The sequence below is a fragment of the Mustela nivalis genome (genome assembly GCF_964662115.1).
Source record: "Mustela nivalis genome assembly, chromosome: 5".
Classification (NCBI taxonomy): domain Eukaryota; kingdom Metazoa; phylum Chordata; class Mammalia; order Carnivora; family Mustelidae; genus Mustela; species Mustela nivalis.
The window spans coordinates 88,515,452-88,538,621 of NC_139024.1; the positions used below are offsets into that span (position 1 = coordinate 88,515,452).

At 39.6% G+C, this 23,170-nt stretch overlaps 1 protein-coding gene across 6 annotated transcripts in view; it reads left to right on the plus strand.

Annotated features, from left to right (window-relative positions):
- BICRAL (BICRA like chromatin remodeling complex associated protein) overlaps positions 1-23,170 on the plus strand; it is a 105,962-nt gene that overhangs the window by 47,972 nt on the left and 34,820 nt on the right. For 5 of the 6 annotated variants that reach the window (XM_082733033.1, XM_082733035.1, XM_082733032.1 and 2 more), the window contains 3 exons: positions 20,110-20,155; positions 20,843-20,891; positions 20,980-21,048. In XM_082733033.1, the coding sequence (XP_082589159.1) occupies positions 20,115-20,155; positions 20,843-20,891; positions 20,980-21,048 (159 nt within the window). In that variant the 5' untranslated portion in view covers positions 20,110-20,114. Of the gene's footprint in view, positions 1-19,137; positions 19,280-20,109; positions 20,156-20,842; positions 20,892-20,979; positions 21,049-23,170 lie in introns of those variants that run through there. The other variant, XM_082733037.1, reaches the window with a different exon arrangement.

Consider the following 23,170-nt stretch of genomic DNA (forward strand, 5'->3'; position numbering starts at 1 on the left):
GGTGGAGTTGGGGGAAAGAGGAGGGCTCTGGCAAAGTCAACATGTGAAACATTGGGTTTTAACAAGCAAGAGGTCTAATATGCATTATGAATTATCAAGAAATATATATAATATGTAGCATTTCCCAAACTCGTTTCATTATGGAACCCTGCCATCCTTTTTTGTTTAAAGAACTTCTTTACCTGCAGCCCTACAAGGAAAGGACTGTAAAATGCTACTCTCAGCCCATGTTCCCAAAAGCTCCTTTCTACAGGCCAGTTGCAATACAGTTCTTGCTACTCATGTATACCCTTTTATAGTGATCAATTTAATATAATATGCTTCATTTTTCTCAGTGAAAATACCATATAACTAGTTGATTTAAAATTGTAAAATTTTAACTGATGGAATACTGAGGTTTTTGCTGTGGGAGAAAATGTTTTAAGATTCTCAATTGCTGTCTTTTGGGATGGAAAGCTTTTCTAGAAATCAAACCTTCCAAAAATCATGGTATTTCCACCCACAGCAATGAGAAGCAGCACAAGCTTAGGAATTAGAGATTTGAGTTCAAACTTCTGTCTTGCTACTTATGAACTCTGCAGTGTTGGACAAGCATCTTACATCTCTATAAAAATTAAGGTAATAGTGCATACCTGCCAGGATTGTGTTGGAAGGGTTAGAACTGAAGTGCGTGGCAGAGGGAAGGTACTTAGTAAATGTTAGCTATTACAATTTTTTTTAAAGATTTTATTTGAGAAAGCGAGTGAGGAAAAGAGAGCACACATCAGGGAGGAGCAGAGGGAAAAGCAGATTCCCCACTTAGTATGGAGCCCGACATGGGACTCGATCCTAGGACTCTGGGATCATGACCTAAGCCAAAGGTAGACGTTTAACTGACTGAGCCACTCAGGCGCCCTTGCTATTAAAATTTTTATTACCGGGCGCCTGGGTGGCTCAGTGGTTAAGCCACTGCCTTCGGCTCAGGTCATGATCTCAGGGTCCTGGGATCGAGTCCCGCATTGGGCTCTCTGCTCGGCAGGGAGCCTGCTTCCTCCTCTCTCTCTCTGCCTGCCTCTCTACCTACTTGTGATTTCTCTCTGTCAAATAAATAAATAAAATCTTTAAAAAAAATTTTTTATTACCTCATGTGCCATGGTATGTCAATTACTAGTAAAAGGGACTTAGTATTACTATAAACCTCCATACTAGTAATATGTTTATTTTCATGTATACTGTTAATGCTTTCTGTAGTATGGAAAGTTATCTGAGATGCAGGTCTTACCTTTTTAATAAGATTATCAAATACTTGAGAGCTGGGACATTATTATATTTGCTTAGCACTCCAGGACAAGGCTTACCTAATAAATAATCATTGACTCCAGTCCTCATTATCATTAGTATGGTAAATTATAATGGTACTGCTTAATATGTCATGCTATATTAATGTACTTTCTTGAAGAAAAATTATTGGGATGTTAAGAGACCCATTAACAGAAGTTGCAAGCTATCATTATAAGTTTAAGAAAAAGCTAAATAATGACAAACCTTCATAGAGAAATCTCTTTACTCAGTAAGGCAAAATCTAAGAACTTAAATATTTAGAGAGGGAAATAGGGTGTTTTTTAGGCAAAACTGTGAAGACGTAATAAAGCAAGAAAAAGTTATTCTAATTTGTCCAAAAGAATGACACTGAATAATGGTGAAAACAGAACTACGGTTCTGTCCTATCCTTTTTTATTGAAGTATAAGGGACAATGTAGCATTAGTTCAAGTGTACAACACAGTGATTCAACAACTCTCTTCATGTTCATCTCAAGTGTAGCTGCCATTCATCACTAGCCAACAATATTGCAGTACCACTGACTATATTCCTGATGCTGCCCCTTTTACTTCTGTGACTTATTCCATAATCCAGAAGCCTGTTATCTTCTACTTTCCTTATCCCATCATTCCCTGGACTCACGTCCCTCTGGCACCCACCAGTTTGTTCTCTGTATGTATGGGCCAGTTGCTGGGTTTTTGTTTTTTCGTTTGCTTTTTTAGATTCCATATGTAGATGAAATCATATGGTCCTTTTCTTTGTCTGGACTTCACTTAGCCTACTACCTTCTAGGCTCATTCATGTTGTCATAAATGGCAAGATCTCAGTAATACTCTGTTATGTGTGCGTGTGTGTGTGTGTGCATGTATCACATCATCATTCATCTAGCAGTGAGCATTTAGGTTGCTTCCATATCTTGGTTATTGCAAATAATGCTGCAATAAACATAGGTATGTTTTCGTTTTCTTTGGGTAAATACCCAATAGTGGAATTACTGGGTTGTATGGTATTTCTGTTTTTACTTTTTCTTTTTTAAGGTTATTTATTTATTTATTTACTTACTTACTTATTTAACAGACAGAGATCACAAGTAGACAGAGAGACAGACAGGCGGTGGGGGAGGGGGAAGCAGGCTCCCCGCTGAGCAGAGAGCCCAATGCAGGGCTCTATCCCAGGACCCTGGGATCATGACCTGAGTGGAAGGCAGAGGCTTTATCCCATTGAGCCACCCAGGAGCCCCTCTATTTTTACTTTTTTGAGTAACCTCTGTACTGTTTTCTGTGGTTGTACCAGTTCAATTCCCACAAACAGCTCATGAGAGTTCCCCTTTCCCCACCTCGCCAACACTTGTTATTTTTTGTCTCTTTTTATAAATAGCCATTCTGGCTCGTGTAAAGTGATATCTCGTCGTGATTATGATTTGCATTTGCCTGATGATCAGTGATGTTGAGGATCTTTCCATGTGTCTGTTGGTAAGCTGTATGTCTTCTTTGGAAAAAGAAAAATGTCTATTCGGATCGGTCTGTCCTATTTTAAATGACCCAGAAGTGATATAAGATAGTGTCAAAATATCTATGTCCTAAGGAAAAAGGTTGTATTGTAGGCACAGATGTCTCAGAAGATGGAACTGGATTCTAAATCATTAGACAGTTTCTCCTAACATCATTCAGTTCTGGCACATGTGACCGCCACCTTGAGAATGATGTGGTTTTCAGTAAATAATAATGATAAAAGAATAATTATTATTTTATTATTTAAGGACAATTATTAAAAATTATTATTATTATTAATCAAAGTGAGTTGTCCTTAAAAATATATCCAGGGCGCCTGGGTGGCTCAGTGGGTTAAAGCCTCTGCCTTCAGCTCAGGTCATGATCTCGGAGTCCTGGGATCGAGCCACGCATTGGGCTCTCTGCTCAGCAGGGAGCCTGCTTCCCCCTCTCTCTCTGCCTGCCTCTCTGCCTACTTGTGATCTGTCAAATAAATAAATAAAATCTTTTTAAAAAAATTATATCAATCAGTCAATCAATCAATCTAGCCTTTTATTCTTAGACCACTGGAGGCTGTCTATAAGTTACCTGACTCCCTTATTTAGCGGTTCAGTAATCTATAGCTGAATAGCCCAGAAGTGAATATAGAAAAAGTATTAATTCAGGGGATCCTGAATGACTCAGTTGGTTGAGCGTCTGCCTTCCGCTCAGGTTGGGATCCCAGGGTCCTGGGATGGAGCCCTGCATGGGACTCCCTGTTCAGCAGGGAGCCTGCTTCTCCCTCTCCCTCTGCCGCTCGCCCTGCTTGTGTGCTCCTGCTGTCTGTGTCAAATAAATAAAATCCTTTAAAAAAAAGAAAAAGTTTAATTCAGATGTCATTCATTTCCAAGCACTCATATAAAAACTAGAAAAGTGCATGATTTATTTATGTACCTGTCTTCCACTTTGGATGTTTGGGAGAATGAAGGTGTGAATTTTGAGTAAGCTTTCCAGAAGATTGTCACATATTTATCTGATGAAATTTGCCTTTGTGTCTCACTCTGGTGCAAGGTTGAGAATTTTGATGAGCTTTTCCACTGCAGTCTTGGGCTTTTTAAGTTGTAAAATATATTTCTACTGCTCTCCACTGCGAGTACAAAAAATTAGCTTTACTTGACCTTTCTTACTCAGGGAATTTTTTGGTAACTTTGGCGATACTGAGGAGTGTCCTTTCTGCACTATTAAATTGACAGCTTGCTGGTACCTCCCTGTGTATTAGGCAGTGCCTTCAGCATCTTTGCATTGCAGAAATTATATTAAACAGTGTTTGGGAATGACCACTTTGTGCTTAGCAAGTTTAAAGATAGCTTGTGGATTATATGCAGATGTTTAGAATCCCACTGTCTGTTACTGGATTGAGTTTATTCACTTCTCATGGTAAACAACTGTCCTGCGCCCTAGTAGTGTGGAAGGGCTCTGTGGACTGACCCTTAACAGGTCTGGGGATAGAATTTGAGGGAGGGTGGACCATGAACTTGGATATGAAAAAAATTGCTTGTTATTTTCTCTAGACTCCAGTTGAAATTTATCATTTCCTTAATCTGTGAATGAAGGCCACAAACTGTGGTATTAACAGTGCCTGGGAATTTGTTACTAGTAGAAATATCTTTTTAATCCCCTTACATTTGCAAACATCTGGAAAGATTACTGTCTTCTAAATGATAGTAGTTATTAGACTCACCACTAAATCTTGTATACTAACACATTGACAAAGAATCACTTATACAACCATATCACAGTTTTTAAATATCTTTATATATGTATTTTTTAATAAATGCATTTTTAAAAATCTTACATATATTATGCACCTCGAAATATTACTCTGCAAAGAACCCGTAGGCTTCACCAGAGAGCCAAGAAGCACACAAAGTTTCAAGAACCCTCCTCCTTCCTTGGGGAGATTTTTTCCCACAGCCAGATCTGGTACCTGTCGGTAGTTGTGAGGTAAACTGCCTCAGCTTCTCTGATCCCATTGCTTACTGAGGTTAACTTTAACTGATGAGCCATGGGTCCTTCATCTCACTTCAGCGAGCATCTGTCCTAAATTTGCCAGCTTGAAAGCTTTTCTGGGGGGGAAAAAAGGTTTTTTGATCATGGATCTACAGATAGTTATGGTCTTTGAGGGGGACAGTAAGAATATTCATAAATGCTTTATTTTTAATTTTATTTAAAATTTATTTCATAACAAAGGTTTCCATTTTAGCCATTTTAAGCACAGTTCTGTGCCATTAAGTACATTCACAATATTGTGCAACCATTACACCATCCTTCTCCAAAATTTTCTCATCTTCTCCAACTGAAACTCTCTTCCTTACAGTCTTTTGATAGAAGTATAAATATAAATTCTCTTCACATGGCATTTCTTAGGGTTTATCAAAGATTTTACACTAGATAGATGTTTATATGTCTCTTAAATGGAATATAGAAAGGTGAGATTAATTCAGCTTCTTTAAAATTTTTGTAGAAACTCAAGTCTTGTTTGGAATAATATACTACAGGTGTATTTATTCATATTCTTTCCTATACTGTTTTTCTAAAAGATTGTATTTATTTGAGAGAGAGAGAGAATGAGAGAGAGCATGAGAGGGCGAAGGGACAGAGGGAGAAGCAGACTCCCCACTAACCAGGGAACCCAGTGCAAGACTCAATTCTCCAGGACTCCAGAATCATGACCTGAGCCAAAGGCAGTCGGTTAAAAAACTGAGCCACCCAGGAGCCTCTCTTACATCTTTTTTTTTTTTTTTTTAATATTTCTTCATGTGGGGTTTTTTAAATTATTTTTTAAAATTGGGCTCTATACCCAACATGGGGCTTAATCTCAGGATCCTGATTTGGTAGAGTCACATGCTGTACCGACTGAGCCAGCCAAGTGCCCCTTAAATCATTTTTACTTAAAAAATGTTTCTCTGGGGGCACCTGGGTGGCTCAGTGGGTTAAACCTCTGCCTTCAGCTCAGGTCATGGTCTCAGGGTCCTGGGATCGAGTCCCGCATTGGGTTCTCTGCTCAGCAAGGAGCCTGCTCCCCCACGCCCTCTCTCTCTCTGCCTGCCTCTCTGCTTACTTGTGATCTCTCTCTGTCAAATAAATAAATAAAATCTTTAAAAAAAATGTTTTTCTTACTCTCTTCTCCTTAACTAATTGCTTTTGTGCACATATCTTCCTTGTGAATCTACTTTTACAAGAGGGGACACTAGACATCTCTTGTTTAGTAACATCATTGACTTCGTAAAATGGAATTTTGTTTGTTAATAGTGGTAGTTGTTTTTATAGTGCTTGTTTTTCTTGGAACATACCATAAAACCGAAATATTTTGAATGTTACTCATTGAGAGAGAGCGATGAAAGTCAAGAGTTTGCATAATAAGTTTAACCAGATTGCTAGTAAATGTTTTTTGCTTATAACTACTGCCATTTAAAAATCTTTCTTTTTTTTTAAGATTTTATTTATTTGACAGAGAGAGAGATCACAAGTAGGCAGAGAAGGGGGCAGAGGGGGAGAAGGATGGCGGGGGAGAAGAGAAGCAGGCAAAGCAGGAAGAGGGGGAGAAGAGAAGCAGGCAGAGGGGGAGAAGGAAATAGGTTCCCCACCAAGCAGAGAGCCCGGACATGGGCTAAATCCCAGGACCGTGACATCATGACCCGAGCCAAAGGCAGAGACTTAACCCATTGGGCCACCCTGCTGCCCCCAAAGTATCTTTTAAAAACAGTCCCATACATAGGGACAATAATACTTACAAACTATAGTGGCAGATAGCAATAGTGTCCTGTTATATTTGAGGAAGTATAGAGAAAGATTCATTAGTTTTTATTTTAATAGCTTGTTACCACCCTGTATTTTAGTGAATTCTTGACTGCAGGATAGAGAAGGCAGACAGCAGTCCCTTTAACTCTTTGTTGTGACTTGTACTGTATAATAATACCCATTGTTTTCAAAAGTAGAAAAAAGTCACATTGGTAGGGTTTTTGCTTTTACCTCATTTAAAATGTTCTCTGCAAGAAATCCCAGTTCCCTAAGGAAGAACTCAAATGACTTAGATACATTTCCATTTCATTTAATAAAACATATCTTATTTTTCTGAATAAAACTGAAATCAGGAAAAAATATCAGCACAGTTTCTGTTTACTATTCAGGTATTTTGTTTTTATGAGAGGATGCAAGTATGACTTGCTTTTGGTGCTTCTAGTTTTTAATTCCTATTCCTGAAAGTTTTGCTAATGTGTTTTTTTCGTTGATAGATGTTCATCTTTATGGGTGATAAATTTCAACATTGGCATTGCTTCCTCTTACTAGTTAGCTTGTCATTGGGGCTGAGTCCCTAAATGACTGTTTTTAGTGGAAGAACGTAATCAATATAGCAGTTGGATAAACAGAAACTCACCTTTTATTTGGAAGGAAAATACAAGAATTCTTTAACTGAAACAGTAGTGTAACAAAAGAGAACTGACTCGTCTTTTTAATATGTATTATTCTTTTACTGACATACTGTGGTTTATCATAAAGATAGTTTCAACTGCATTTCACTTAATATTTAATAGCAGTCAGGATAGCAGCAGATCTTTGTATCATGTCTCAATCATTTCCTATATATTGTTTTCCATAGTCATTAAAATGTCAGTCACTCTTAAAACATGGTAAATTGGGGCACCTGGGTTGCTCAGTGGGTTGGGCCTCTGCCTTTGGCTCAGGTCATGATCTCAGGGTCCTGGGATCGAGCCCCGCATGGGGCTCTCTGCTCAGCAGGGAGCCTGCTTCCTCCTCTCTCTCTCTGCCTGCCTCTCCACCTACTTGTGATCTCTGTCTGTCAAATAAATAAATAAAATCTTAAAAAAAAAACACACACACACACGCAGAGTAAACTATCAAGACTTTTTGACAGGGCATCTGTTTTTTTTCCTATAATATACAGTTGGTTTTCGTTGCTGTGAAGTCCAGCGTTGGTGCCTCAAAAAGCCATATGTGGCTGTTCCAGAGATTCTTCGACTTAACACTTTTACTTCTAAATCTTTAATGAATGCAACTATTATTAATATAATAAATTGCTGTGCTAAAGACTTGAGAACTCCAAGGCTTTATTTTGCATTTATGTTTAGTACATAAATCCTTGTTTGAGGAAGGTTTATTTAATACCAAATAGATTATAATGGAGCATACACAATCTTTTGCCCTATGAATCTTAGAAAATGACACTTCTTATGCCTCAGGGATGGAGTCATCTGATCTGGAGCAGAGACGGGGAGTCGGTTGACTTCTCACAGCTTTTTCTACACAGCAGGAATGCCCGGCTAGATACATAAGGGCCCAGTATAAGCCCGCAGATCCTGGGCGATGGACCTACAGCCCTGCATCCCAAATCCTGTGCATTATGATGTGGAAAAGTGCTCGTGTGTAGCCTAGCTGCATGGGAAACTAAATAATAAGAAACTGACATCACACCTAGAAAAGTTCGATCAAAATCTTAGTAAAGTATTTCAGTAGAGTAAAAGACATTTACTAAGCACATTTACATCAGGCGTTGCACTAAACTCTAATAATAAAAAGATGGAAAGAAACTGCCCCAACTTTCATGGAACTTACAACTTAACGAGTGGATCAGAAAACAAAGTTTTGTTGTACACCTGTCAGGTGCTAGTTACATGTGAGATGTGCTCTAGGGATACAAATGAGTGAACAATTAATTTTGCTTGGGGATTTAAAAAAAATAGAGGCAGTGTAATTTTACGCAAAGCCTTAAAAAATAAACAGGCATCATCGCCCACCACTTGGGAAGTGAGTGGGAAGGTCTTCTTGTCTTCTCAAAAAGATAGGTGCAAAGCCAAAGAATTTCAGAAGTGATGTAGTAAGTTTGAAGGATCTCAAATGGTCAAGATGGCCAAGAGCCAAGGGGTGGGTAGAGGTTCAGAATGAAGCCGGAGCCTATCGTAAGGAACCAGTATTTCCAGTTGACTGATGTCAAAAAACCATGCAGTGTGAAAGTTGCTGAGCTTTGGGATGGGTGATTATGTATGTTTACATTTGAGTATGTTGCTCTTCAGTATTCTCAAAGCCCTCTAGACTCTTTTTACTTAAAATTTGAGCTGTGCTTTGGATGAGAGCAAAAGATAGGCATAATGAAGATAATCATAGAGAGCAACGACTGATCAGTTGTCTAAAGACATTGTCGTTGCTTTTAGAAGTCTTGCTAGAGACTCCTAAAGACCGCCCAGGGTTGTCAGAGAAGATTCACAGAGGTAGATTCAAGCTAAATTTTGAATAATGGATGGGATATGAATAGATATGGAAGAGGAAGAAGAGCATTTCCGGTAAGAAGATTGTCTCCTGGGGGCAGGAGAGTGGCAGTTTGGCTAGAATAGAGTGTAGGGGAATAGCGGGAAATGACTTAGCCCCATTGTGCATCCTAGGCTTACACTTTACACTTTTCCACTTTAGATTGTTTTTGCATAGGAACAACCTGGGGTCCAAAATAAGCATCCTTTCTTGGAAAACTGAAGCAGGTTTCAGGGAAAAGGGAATGAGCGCACTTTCCCTGGTATGCCCGATCCTGTTGGAGGTTTTGCCATCTTGTAGCCAACATGCTATCACCTCGTACCTGTTAGGGTGGCTATCACAAAAAGACAAGGGGCGCCTGGCTGGCTCAGTCAGTAGAGCATGTGACTCTTGATCTGGGGTTGTGATTTCGAGCCCTATGTTGGGCGTAGAGATTACTAAAAAATAAAATCTTAAAAAAAAAAAAAAAGATGTTGGCATGAATGTGGACAAAAGGGAACCCTAGTGCATTTTGCTGGAAACATAAATTGGTGTAGCCAATATGGAAAACAGTATGGAGGATGCTCAAGAAATTATAAATAGAGCTAGTATAAGATTCAGCAGTCCCACTTCTAGTTATATATCTGAAGGAAATGAAATCACTGTTGCAAAGAGATACCTGCATCCCCCCTGTTCACTGCATCATCATTCACAATAGTCAAGACATAGAAACAATCTAAGTGTCTGTCAGTGGATAAAAAAAAAATTGTTTTACACACACACACACACACACACACACACACACACATACATGCAATGGAATATTATTCAACCATAAGAAAGAAACCCTGCCCTTTGTGACAGCATGGATGAACACTGAGGCCATAAGTATAAACCAAGTGAGAAAAGTCAGACAAAGATCAACGAATACTGTATGGTCTCACTTCTAGGCAGAATCTAAAAGAGTCAAATTTGCAGAAACATAGTCGACTGACTGGTGGTTGCCAGAGACTGGGGGCTGGGAAATGGAGAGATGTTGGTCATCGTTCTGGAGACATAATGCATAACGTGGTGACCATAGTGTATTTATATACTTGAAATTTGTTAAGACAGTAGATTTTGAATATTCTCCTCCACATTAAAAAAATTGGTAACTATGTGAGGTGATGGAGGTGTTAACTAACCTTATTGTAATCATTTCACAATATACACATAAATCATCACACTGTATACCTTAAACTTACACTTTTATCTCAGTGAAGCTGGGGGTAAGAAAGAAATTTTTTTAAACGTTCCTTGAGCTCCCGTTATGGGCCCGGTGCTCTTCTGAGTGCTGAGTTTCCTCAGTGAAGCTGGCAGAGCTGACTTTCGAATGTAACTAAGTAAATGTGGTCAAGATGGGAGGGAATGAAGAAATTATTTGATGGCAAGGAGCGGAAAGAGTGATACTGAAGGTGGTCTAGAGTAACACGCTCCCAAATAAGATTTCACCTATGACATTTTCCTTCAGTCAAATTACCAAAACACTGAACCCATCCCCTGAGTTTGAAGAGTAAGGAGCCTCAATTTGTGTCTCTGAGCTGACCTGACGCCATTGTTTGCAGGTCCCACCTGACTGTCAGTTGGGGACAAGTTCCCCAGTTTGCTTGAAGTTTGCGAGAGTAGGTGTTATAATACAAGGGAAAAAGTGACTAACTCAGGTGGTCACAGAGAAAACCCAGATTCCTGATGAATCTTCTGGAGGGGGTTGGGGGAATGGGATTCCATGTTTGATTTGTTGGTTGGGTTTTTGTTTTGTTTTTTGATGTACTATATTTCCTTTTAGGCATTTTTCTTTGTATGTATTTTTTAAAATATTAATTCCAGTGGAGTTAACATGTGGTATTATATTAGTTTTAGTGTACCAGGATTCCATGTTTTTAATAACCAACTTTATATTATTTTGACTATATCCTAGACATCATAGTAGTTCATTCATACCTATTTCAGTATGAAAAAAAGATAATGTGTTTTTTTAAATATAACCCCCATTTTCATTATTACATCTAAAAAAAATCTTAATAGATTTTGTATATGTTCTAGAATAGATTTATAAGTCCTATCAGGAATTATGAAATTTCAGTGTTGATTGTCTCTAGAAAAATTGTATATTTCTTTGTCAGGGTTAGTCTAGAATTATGTGAGTTTTTAATTATGCAGGGTCTTTGGGAAAACAATCCTTGCATAAAACGCAGCTGTGCTATATTCAAAGCGTGGATATTTATTCACTGTTTCTTATACTTATTTATGTGCTATTTTCTGGGAGTATACAAATAAGTATGACAAGATCCCTGCTTCTAAGGGTAGCACTGTAATATAGTCTGTATTTGTATAATACAAAGGTATTATATTGTTGATTTCTAGATTATCATCTAGATGATATCATTTCTAGATGATAATCTAGAAATCAACAATATGATTGATTTCTAGATGATAATCTATTAATAGCATTTAAATTTGAAGTCAGTCTAGTCTGTCAGTCCACTGTAATTGAGCCGTAACTTAACACTCCAAGCTCTGAGCTCCGCAGCACGCAATGTGAGTTGAGATTGGCGCGGTTGCTGCTGGGGCTTGTCACCTGCAGAGTTGGTTCCTCTTGAACCACCCCCCATTCCCTCCAACCCCACTCTGAATTTAGATTCAGCAAAGACTTTTGGGACTCAGCCAGTACTCTCTTTTGATGCCCTCCTTTGTTTAGACCTGGGACCCCCAGCCTGGCACACAATTGACAGCTGAGATTGAAAGAAGATGGAGAAGAGAGGCCCGGAAAGATTTCCCCCAGGACCATCTCTGCGTCAGTCAGACAGTGTATGCACATGTCTTCCATCTGTAGATTTCTAGTGGATATTAAGATTTTGGGAGGTCTTTAGCAAACATGCTAAGCACCATTTTTATGAGCCCTGAAGTTTTTCAGTGTGTATATTTCTGGCCAATTTTAGAATCTGTTCATGTTTCTCAAACTTGAGTACTCAGACTGCCCGAGATTATTTTCTCAGACCCCAGTTTGAGAAACACTGATTTGTATGGTTAATGATTCTATAGTCAGTAAACTTAAGGTTATTGTCACTGTGTTGCAATTTCTCTTAAAGAAGTTTGATATTTTTTTAAGATTTTAAAAATTTATTTGGGAGAGAGAGACAGAGATAGAGCAAAAATGGGGATAAGCAGGCTCCCCGCTGAGCAGGGAACCAGACATGGGCTGATCCCAAGACCTTGGGATCATGACCTGAGCTGAAGGCAGACGCTTAACTGACTGAATCACCCAGGTGTCCCAAAAGTTTGATACATTTTTCAGACTATATTTATCACTATTCTGTCACTTGCTGAAATAATCATTAATGCACTTGGTATCTATGGGTCCTTTCATTTTCAGATTGACCACTCATGATGATCATTCTTTCACAACACACAGCAAACCTTTGCATTCTGGGGGTTGGATAAGTTAAATGGTTTTCAAACCATTTTTATCCTATTGAATATGAATTGAGTTGCTCAGATGAAGGGGAGAAGTGAGAGTATCAGAGTGTCTCTACCACCAATTTCGGCCTTCAAGAAAGCTCCTGGACACCTTAGAGAATGCTAGGTCTCCAGGGAACAAAATTTAACAAATCGTAGCGATGGCTATTAATTTCATTTGGGGATGAAAAGATGCTCCCTGAGAGACTGGAGCTTGTTGGTAATCACACAGTAGTCATTGTCAGATATCTAAAACAAGTCCTTTGACTTCCAAATTCAGTGTTCTTCCCCACGTGTCCCCAGCCTCTGTAAGCCTTGCCAGACTTGGCCCTGACGCCCTGAAGTTGGCCCCTCTTCTCCCCATGGTATAGCACATTGTGTAGCCAGCTAGATTGCTTATTATGTGAGGTTTATTTCTGCCGTACCTTATTCTAAGTAGGAACTAAAGCAGCTTTCAAGCCTTCAAATTCTATATTTCATGAGTTGAAGCAAGGCCCAGTATCGCCTACATTAATGATCATCTGATGGAAGAATTTTCTAATTCTCAAGGTTTTCGTCTAATAATATTTCTTAGTCTTTTCTACCTTCTCTTCGTTTCTTGCTAGAAGTCTATAGCCAGTGACAAAATGCAAGACGCTCTTTGTTGAATAATAACTGAAAAACTCAGAGCCCATCATGTTAAGTTTGACTGCTTCTTCTGATTGCAAATGGGTGAAATTGTGAAAATACCATCATGGTTTCTTTTCCTAGTAAAATGTTCTATTATTTCACCAAAAAAAAAAAAAAAAAAAAAAAACCCAGGGGCTTTACCTAAAGAAGCTTGAAAACCCCTGCCAAAAATTCTTAGCACTTTTCACCTTACATTGTAATAAACTATTGAGCGTCTCCCTTCCAGAAGAAAGTGAGTAACTTAAAGTCAGGAACCATGCCAGAAGGTTTCACACTGTCTTGCAATTTTAAAATTTAAGAGCCCATTACAATTACAATAGAGCAAAAGGAGTAAGGTGAGAATACTTTATATCTTAGTTGACAGTTACTTGCCCTGGTAACTGGCTGTTCTATGGCATAGCTCTTTGATCATGACAGTCTTGGAAAATCGTTTGCTAAAACATGATAATTTACTTTTCAGCATTGCTTTGCAGTCCTACAAAAATATTAAGTGTGTTTACATTTATTATTACATTTTATGTCACGCTCATTTGACATTCTCAGCCTTAACACAGTACCTGGCACAGAATAGGGGCTAAATATTTACTAAATGAGTAATGAATACTGTTTTCATCCACTGACCAACTTTAGTAAAGATTGGAATTAAAGAAGTAGCTTTCCTCTTTCCCTAAGCTATTCTTCAGGGTAGAAAACAAAAGGAGGTATGGGATAAAACTACGATTTACTGTCCTCTGTTTTCCCCCCCTTTCAGTATACTCTGATCTTATAATTCATGCCAATTAACTCATATAAACTGCTGTTACCACCTAAAGTGCTTTTTTTTTCAAAACCTTAAATATGACTGTAGAGCCAAGATGAAGGAATAGGGACTGGATTTACCTTCCTGCATTTAAAAAAAAAAAAAAAGGTTAAAAATAGGATAAAACATATTAAACAGTGGCTTTGAGACATGGGAATCAGGAAGCATGGACAAGGACTCCTGAGAAATGGCAAATGCATGAGGTGAGCCCGATTTATAATACTCTCTGGGGAGAGTTGCCAGACCACAGCATAGGGGATGGGATGCCAGATGGAGTCTGGTCATCTCCCAGGGTTGAGCTGATGTGGTTGGTAGGTGAAAATGGCTAAAACACATGGCAGAATACCGGAGAGGAGAGCACTGCTCAGGGAGAAAACCCTTGAGTCCTTAGCTGATGACTGGTCAGTACATGGAGTGTGGGGGAGAGACCCAACTCCTGGGAGAGAACCACCCAAAAGGATTAAAGGGAACAACACTCGGAGCACAATTTTTATGAGGCCTCAAGTTTTTCAGTGTGTGTATTTCCAGATGACTCGAGAATCTGTTAATGTTTCTCAAACTTGGGAACTCGGAACACCCAAGATTATATTCTCAGACCTGAGTTTGAGAAGCATTGCTTTGTATGGTTAATGATTCTAGGGTCAATAAACCTAAGGTTATCATCACTCTGTTGGAATTTATCTTAAAGAAGTTTTGTTTTGTTTTGTTTTTAAAGACTTCACCAGTTTATTTGAGAGAGAGAGAAGGGACGAGAGGGGGGTCAGGGAAGGACAAAGCCAGAGGGAGAAGCGGACTACCCACTGAGCAGGGAGGCCCGTGTGGGGCTTGGCAGCCCAGGACCCCAAGACCACAGTCCAAGCCAAAGGCAGACACCCAGCCGACTGAGCTACCCAGGCGCCCCTTAAAGAAGTTTGATTTGTTTATCAAACAGTATTTATCCAGGGCTGAAAATGGTTTGTGTTCCTACCTGTGAGAGTGCAAAAATCCTTGTAATTCCTGAGACATCAAGTGATGTCCTCAACAGATGAAGAGTATTGCCTCAGGATAGGGCAGAATTCGCCTAAAGATTGACAAAACTTGAAAGCAAGCCTCAAGAGGATCAGATGATTTATAAGTAACTTAATTGAGTCACCTGGGTGGCTCAGTGGGTTAAGCATCCAACTCTTGGTGTCGGCTCAGGTCATGATCTCAGGGTCAGGCTCTGCACTGGGTGTGGAGTCTGCTTGGGATTCTCTCTCTCCTACTCCCTCTGCCCCTCCCCCCAACTCTGTCTCTCTCTAAAATAAACACATAAATCTTTAAAAAAAAAAAAGGTAACTTAATTATGTCCTAGAGAAAATTATAAAGTATCCATAGGGATACAGAAATATCCAGTACTCAATAATATAAAATTAACAATGTCTGGCATCCAATAAAAATTTATCAGGTATGCAAAGCAGCAGGGAAATACCACCAGTAATGAAGAGAAAAAAAATCAATAAAACAGACCCAAACATGATATAAATGATAGAATTGGTGGAGAAGGATATTAAAAATTTATTGCTATTTTTCTTAAGTTGAAGAAGATAGAGGAAAGATTGAACATACTGTAGTATACACACTCTTCTGTACCTTTTTCCTTTTTTTAACTTTATTTTTATTTTTTTAAAGGTTTTTGTGTGTGTGTGTTTTGTTTTGAGAGAGAGAGAGAACACAAATGGGGAGGAGACACAGGGAGAGGGAGCAGCAGCCTCTCCACTGAGCAGGGAGCCCGATGTAGCACTTGATCCTCAGACCCTGGCATTATGACCTAAGGGGAAGGCAGACGCTTAACCGACCGAGCCACCCAGGCGCTCCTGTACCTTTTTGCTTTGACCATGTATCTTTCGAAGTCAGTTTGTATAAAGCTTTTCCATTGTTTTTAATGGCTAGGTAGTATTCCACTATGTGTGTAAACCAAACTAGTTTAATGTAATTCTCTCATTAAGGACATCTGGGTTTTTTCTTAATATTTTAAATCACATTACAATTTATATACCATAAATTCAACCTTTTAAAGTATACAGTTCAGTGATTTAGTCCCAAAAGGAAACCCTGTACCCATGACACCTAGATTTTTTAGTCTTTCGCTAAAAGCAGTAATGCTGCCCTAGATACTGTCATATGTTTTCATACATGTACAAGAGTATCTGTAGAAGTACCTGGAAATATTCACTAAGTAGAGTGATTTGTGCACCTAAAACTTTGAAAGATACTGCTAAATTGGCCTCCCCAGAGGTTATGGAGTTTACACTCTCGATAGCAAGGTATAAAAGTTCCCATTTCCCCACTTACAGATCGGCATAGTCCAAAAAACCTTATCTTTGCCAATCTGATAAATACTAAGATCTCACTGAAATTTTAAATTTCTATTTCTCTTATTCAAAGTGAGGTTGATTCTTTTTATATGTTTAAGGGCTGCTTTCCTTTTTTTTTTTTTTTTTTTTTTACATTTTATTTATTTATTTGACAGACAGAGATCACAAGTAGGCAGAGAGGCAGGCAGGGAGAGAGGAGGAAGCAGGCTCCCCGCTGAGCAGAGAGCCCAATGCAGGGCTCAATCCCAGGACCCTGAAATCATGACCTGAGCCGGAAGCAGAGGCTCTAACCCACTGAACCACCCAGGTGCCCCAGGGCTGCTTTCCTTTTTTAATGAACTGACTGTTCATGCTCTTTGATTTTCTGCAGGGTTAACTATTTTTCTTGGTTATGGGAGCTCTTTATGTATTTAGGAAGAAATGCCCTTTGTGATATGAATTGGAAGTATTGGATTTTTTTTTTTTTTTAAGATTTTGTTTATTTATTTGACAGACAGAGATCACAAGTAGGCAGAGAGGCAGGCAGAGAGAGAGGAGGAAGCAGGCTCTCTGCCGAGCAGAGAGCCCGATGCGGGGCTCGATCCCAGGACTCTGGGATCATGACCTGAGCCGAAGGCAGAGGCTTTAATCCACTGAGCCACCCAGGCGCCCCTGGATTTTTTTATTAAAATATAGATCCACCATCTTTTCTCCATACGGCTAACATCTTTCCCCCACTGATTTAAAAATTTAAACACTGATTAAAAATGTCACTTTTGTGCTGTGTCCTCTTGATTAGAAGCTATTATTCAAAGTGTTGACTTGCATAAGGACAATTTTAATAGTAGCTTCAGTTTTTTTTTAAGGAGTGGTAATCAGAGGGCATCAGGGTGACTCAGTTGGTTAAGCGTCCAACTCTTGATCTTGGCTCAGGTCTTGATCTCAGAGTCATGAGTTCACACCCCATGTTGGGCATAGAGCCTACTTTAAAAAAAAATTTTTTTTTTTTAAAAGGAGTGGTAATCAGGTGTCTGGGGTAGTGATTTCTGACCTCTTGTGATGCCTGTCAGGATTCTGTAAGAACTATAGTCTCCTTCCCTCTGACAAATCCTCCTGTTGTGAGCTGCTGTTACTGAGTGTGTGCTGGGCTAAGTAGTAGTTTTTAACCATTGATCTAGAGGTTTTCCCTAAGAGGGAGCCTCCTCTTTCCCATGTTATAAATTTCACTTGTGGCCAGAGGCCACTTAGTGATTCCAGGGTTGTTACTTTCAGGAGAGAAGAGTCAGGAAGGAAAGGGAGAACCTTTACAAAGAGAACTAAACTCTTCATTTTTGAAGTCAGTTTCTGATCCTCAGGTTGTCTTCCCACTTCCGAATTGTTAATTTCTACACCTCTCCTTTGGGGAATTGACTTTGGTGGACCGTGTGTCATCCTGGGAAAAAGACCTGCTGGGTTAGGTGGAGGATGATTGTGTTTTGGCCGTATGTAGAGCTGGGGACATAGGAATGGGAGTCATCTCTTTGAAACTGTTTAAAGTCAGAAGAGTATGGCCCTTTAAAAAGTAGAATTCCCAGGGTACCCCTGACTATAAAGGCTCCTGGAATTCTACCCAAAGGGGGCTAGAGTCAGAGGCCTATCTGGTAGGCATATGCCACTGACTGGGACAGATAACCCCGGGGAGCGTTCTATCAACCTTTTTAGCAGTCTGTTGGGTTTGATAGGGGAAGGTCCACAATGGCTGTTTATTTCATCCTGTATTATAAAATTATTCCCATGTTATAATTGTGCTACTCAAGGAATAGCTTGTCACTTCGAACATCGGCCAATGTTTTCTGGGCTTGAAAGTCCCAGTGGAGGTGACGCCTTGGTAGAGGTGACTGGTGCTGACTTCCTTTCTCAACGAGTTAACCCTTGGGTGTCTCCTCTGCTAGAGACACTCGTACAGATATAAAATAGAAAGGGAAGCGGGGATAGTTGGGAAAGGTAGTTTGGGTACAGGCTAGTTTTCACTTACAGTGTTTTCCTAAGTTTGTTCCAGAAACTGTTAAACACTATAAAAAATAATTTACAAAAGATATAGTGGAACTCCATTTAAAAAGTCATGTCAAAGTAAAGAAAAAAATCCACTTTATAGGCTTAATGATACATCAAAATTGCCCAATTTATTCCATGTGATTGTGATATCTGGAAGACAAGCTTGTGGCACAGTAATGAGCTGTGGCTGATGCAGTTCTGCCATATTCAGTATCAGGATTTAAGAGAAGCCCTTCCTACAGATTTCCATGTATCTATTTAATGATAAGTTTCCTTGTTTTTCCTTCAACATTTTCAGTCCTCAGAAGTACGGTCGTGCTAGCATGTTCCTTTGTAACTCCTGAGTCCTCAAAGTGGATTTCACCTGGCCTGCTTTCACAGCTTTAGCCTGCAGGTTACCCTTGGATCAGCTTTCCCTTCTTCTTCCTCCTGTCTCTCTGGTCATCCACCAGAGTTCCACTTCTGATCACCCAGGCCATTTGGCAGCTGAACGAATTCATCCCCCTCCCCCCAACAGGAAGGTCTTACATTGGGGGATACTTACCCCTTCCAGACCCTTCCTGGAGGAAGCAAGTTTTCTTCCATGTGGCAGGAGCCAGTTTTATACTTGTTTGACCTTGTGACTGATAGGATGGGGAGTTTGGGGGAACTGGAGAGGAGATCTTGGTTTTAACCAAGAAAAAACATTGAGTAGAAATTATCCCTTCTGCCTTCTTCGGGCGTGTCCCTCTTCTGGGCATCTCTTCAGGATTTCATTCCTCCGTCCAACTGCCGTTCACAACTGCCCTTTCCAACTGCTCCAGAACTCTTGGCCCCGGCATTCCGTGATGTAAATTATTCCACGCATGGCTCGAAATGGGTGCGAAGCAGTGTTGCCAGGTGTCGGATCACTAGTGTAAGTTTACCGGATCTCGGGGGAGGGAGGAGAAAGGGAGAGAACTGCTCTTGGAACTTGTCCAGTTGTTACTGTTTCAGCCAGAGCACAGTAATCACGCTGGCTGAACTTGATGCTGTCGGCGGCTGGGGAGAAAAGGAGCTTGGAGCTCGGAGCTGGGGGGAGTTGGGGGTTGAGATTTTCTACTTTAAAGATTCTACCGATGGCATATAGATTGTTTGGAATCAAACAGTTGGTGGTGCTGCTACCCGGGGAGAAACATGGGACCTCTGGGGCCAAGCCTGAGGCAGGACTGCTTGGGGCTGTGGTGTCTCCTCTGTCTCCAAAAGTAGGAAGAACTGGCTTTTTCTGTTTTTGTAAAGAGAGCCAAAATATGGCAAGAAATCCAGATTGCTCACCATGTTTGGAAACAGTCAGTCATAAAACGCACAAGGCCTCTGAATACATAAGATTTTTTTTTCTAAAACAAAAATAATATTTCTCTCCCATTTTCATGGTAGATTTTGAGGAAGTTGCAGTTCCTGGTTTACAGTCCCTTTGGGAATCTGTGTGGGAAGGGTTGCTGCCAATTATCTTGGATTTATCTAGATTCCTTTTTGACTTGTAAGTTAAGGATTTGTGTTCAATAAGAACAACTTAAATTGAATATTCAGTGTCTTAAAGACCACAAAATTTTAAAAATGCTATTAAAGACAAGCAATTAGAGGAAAAAAGTACACAAATTACACAGTTACTTTACCTAGGAAAGTAAAGAGTGTATTTTTATGTTGTACTGATGCTATTGGCTTTAATCTGCTTGGCTAACCAGCACGTTATTCCTTTTCTTACAGTTGTCATGGATGATGATGATGACTCGTGTCTCCTTGATCTTATCGGGTAAGACACTCGTTCCAAATTCAGGGTAAATCAAATGTGTGAGGTTCACTGTACTAAAACAACCTAATAAGCATATTAAAAACTGGGTGGGTTTTTGGGGTGCCTGGCTGGCTCAGTCGGTGGAGCATGTGACTCTCGATCTCGGGGTCTTAAGTTCAATCCCCGTGTTGGGAGTAGAGATTATTTAAAATTTAAAAAAAAAAAAAAAAAAACCTGGGTGGGCTTTTAAAATGAAAATCAACATAGAATACTGGTTAGCAAATAAAAAGACAAAATATTTGGATACTCTAGGTTTCATAATTGGGCCATCCTTTATTAAATTTACCCTCTAACAAATCCCAGCAGGCAGATATGAATGATAATAGGAAATGGAACAACATCAAGAAATCAATAATAAGGGGCGCCTGGGTGGCTCAGTTGGTTGGGCGGCTGCCTTCAGCTCGGGTCATGATTCCAGGGTCCTGGGATCAAGCCCTGCATCAGGCTCCCTGCTCAGCAGAGAGCCTGCTTCTCTCTTTTTTTTTAAATCAATAATAAAACAAAAAACTATTAATAAAATTGTTTAAAAATAGGGAGAGAATGTTACTCAGGCCAATATGTCATTTTCTTTTTACCCTAGTGAAAATGAATCCCAAATATAGGTCACATATTTATTTGCTGTTTTCCTTTCTTTTTGCTGTTTTCCAGAGACCCACAAGCACTGAACTATTTTCTACATGGACCTAGTAATAAATCTGTAAGTAATACTTAGAATGTCGCAAATATAAATTTTGGGACTTCTTTACAATTAAAGTAATCACTTTATCAAATTTGTACCTTTGCAGAGCAATGATGACTTGACTAATGCAGGATATTCTGCAGCCAATTCAAATTCAATTTTCGCCAACTCCAGTGTGAGTATTAGAAACTGAATCCAGTGGTAAAGTGTTTCTGTCTCATTGATGGCTTGTGAACCAAGGCTTTCATTGCCTTTGGAGCCTGATGAAAGTTATTACCTTGTCTCTTATAATTGACACGGAGGGAGGACCTGCTGAATGGTGTTGACGTGGTCTCCTTCTAACTTCGTTGATTCAGATAAGCTATATGAGATTTACTTTGCCATTTTCCCGAGCTTTCAACTGTCTTTCTAAAATGACTCTAAAATGTGATAACCTAAGACAGTCATACTAGAATGTTTTAGACCTTATCACAAAGCTTTAAAGAAATTATTCTTAATTGTAGTTACTTACTAAACATTTCCATCTTAAGTAAGAAAAAAAGGTAATAACTAAAACTTACTGAGCATATCATGTTCTTGGCAACAAGAGTTTAGCATGATTAAGCACATTAATCCACACAGTAACTCTGTAAAGTAAGTTCTATTATGACCTGTATTTTATACATGAGGAAACTAAAGCACAGAGAGGTTAGTACTTACTCAGAAGTTTACAGCCGGACGTTGCAGAGCTAGGATTCTCCCTCAGGTCACCCATTCTGGATCCCATATTCTCAAGCTCTAGGAGCATCTAGACAAGAAACCTGACCTCTGGGGGATAGGGAAGTCCTGCTTGCAGACTACATCCAAATAACTAAGGTTACGACTATGTTGCTTTCATCTTTTCAAGTGCCTACTTCTGTCATAACCCAGAGTCAGACTGCCCAGGTTTGAATCCTCACTCTAATACTTACTTGCCATGTAACCTTAGATCTAGCATTACATCTCTGTAAGGTTCAGTTTCCTTATTTATGAAACCAGGAGAATAATAGAACTACTTCCTAGGTTGGTTAACATTAATTAACTAGTCTGTGGAAATTACTTGGTACAGTGCTCAATAAATGTTAACTTATCAGCAGGGACTTTTATTTTCTTCATCTATAACAATAGTATTTGGAAAGTCCTTGGGAGTGCACCTTTCTTTCAAGTATTTGAATGTGTGTGAGTTAGGTCAGATCATATCACGCAAGACACCTCCACATGCTAGGGGCGGTTTTAAAGTCACAATACCGATCTCCCATAAGGCTTGCAAACCAGGAGCATTTGGCTTGCAAACCAGGAGCATTTCTGAAGTTCATTCTGAATGAGTAATAACTTCATGTGATGCCATTAAGCCCATAAAGTAGTTAGCCTACCCCTCAACATTAATGAATTTTGTTTACCAACCTTCCCCCTTCCATGTGAATATTAATTTAACTTTTCAGACTGTTTCATTTGGTATGTATTTATTGGGCATTTCTATTCCATCATGATATAAGGTATAGTAGGAATTTTTTTTTAGTAGAAATATTTTGGGTCACGTGGGTGGCTCAGTTGGTTGGACAGCTGACTTTGGCTCAGGTCATGATCCCATGGTCCTGGGATGGAGCCCCACATCGGGCTCTCTGCTCAGCAGGGAACCTGCTTCTTCCTCTCCCTCTGCCTGTCTCTCTGCCTATTTGTGATCATTTTCAGTTTTCTTCATATGACTGTGTTGTCTCTAGCTAGAATGCCCATTCCTAAGGACTCCTTGAGGACAGAAACTAACACACAAGTGGGTGCTCAATAAACTGTTGATGGACTCTTACTTGTAAATAGGACACTGAAAGTAGTCTTGAAAGCATCATAATAGGCTGATTCTTTCTAAGAAATCAAACAAGCATTTATTCATTTTATGTGGGAAGCTTGTTTTTGTCTGGACTGGTCTTGCTTGGGGTGTTAAGGGTTAGAACATGGGAGGTGGGTCTGAGAAGCCTTGAAAGACAGGGTTAACTCTGGGCTACCTTCTGAACCTCTAACAGAACAATACCCAGAATGCCCAAAACTCACTCGGACTCCCGTTGTACAGAGGACTAGACATGGCCATCTCCTGGATACACACACACCCTGGGCTGAGTCTCACTCAAGCCCTGGACTGGGGGCAATCCTGAAAAATCAAGTGTGTCCCAATATCACAAAAAATGAAGCTGAACTCCAGGTAGTCCTCAGTATATTCCTGTTACTTATCTACTTTCTATAAAATAATTTACCAGAGCACTGAATGGGTGCACTTAACACAAACA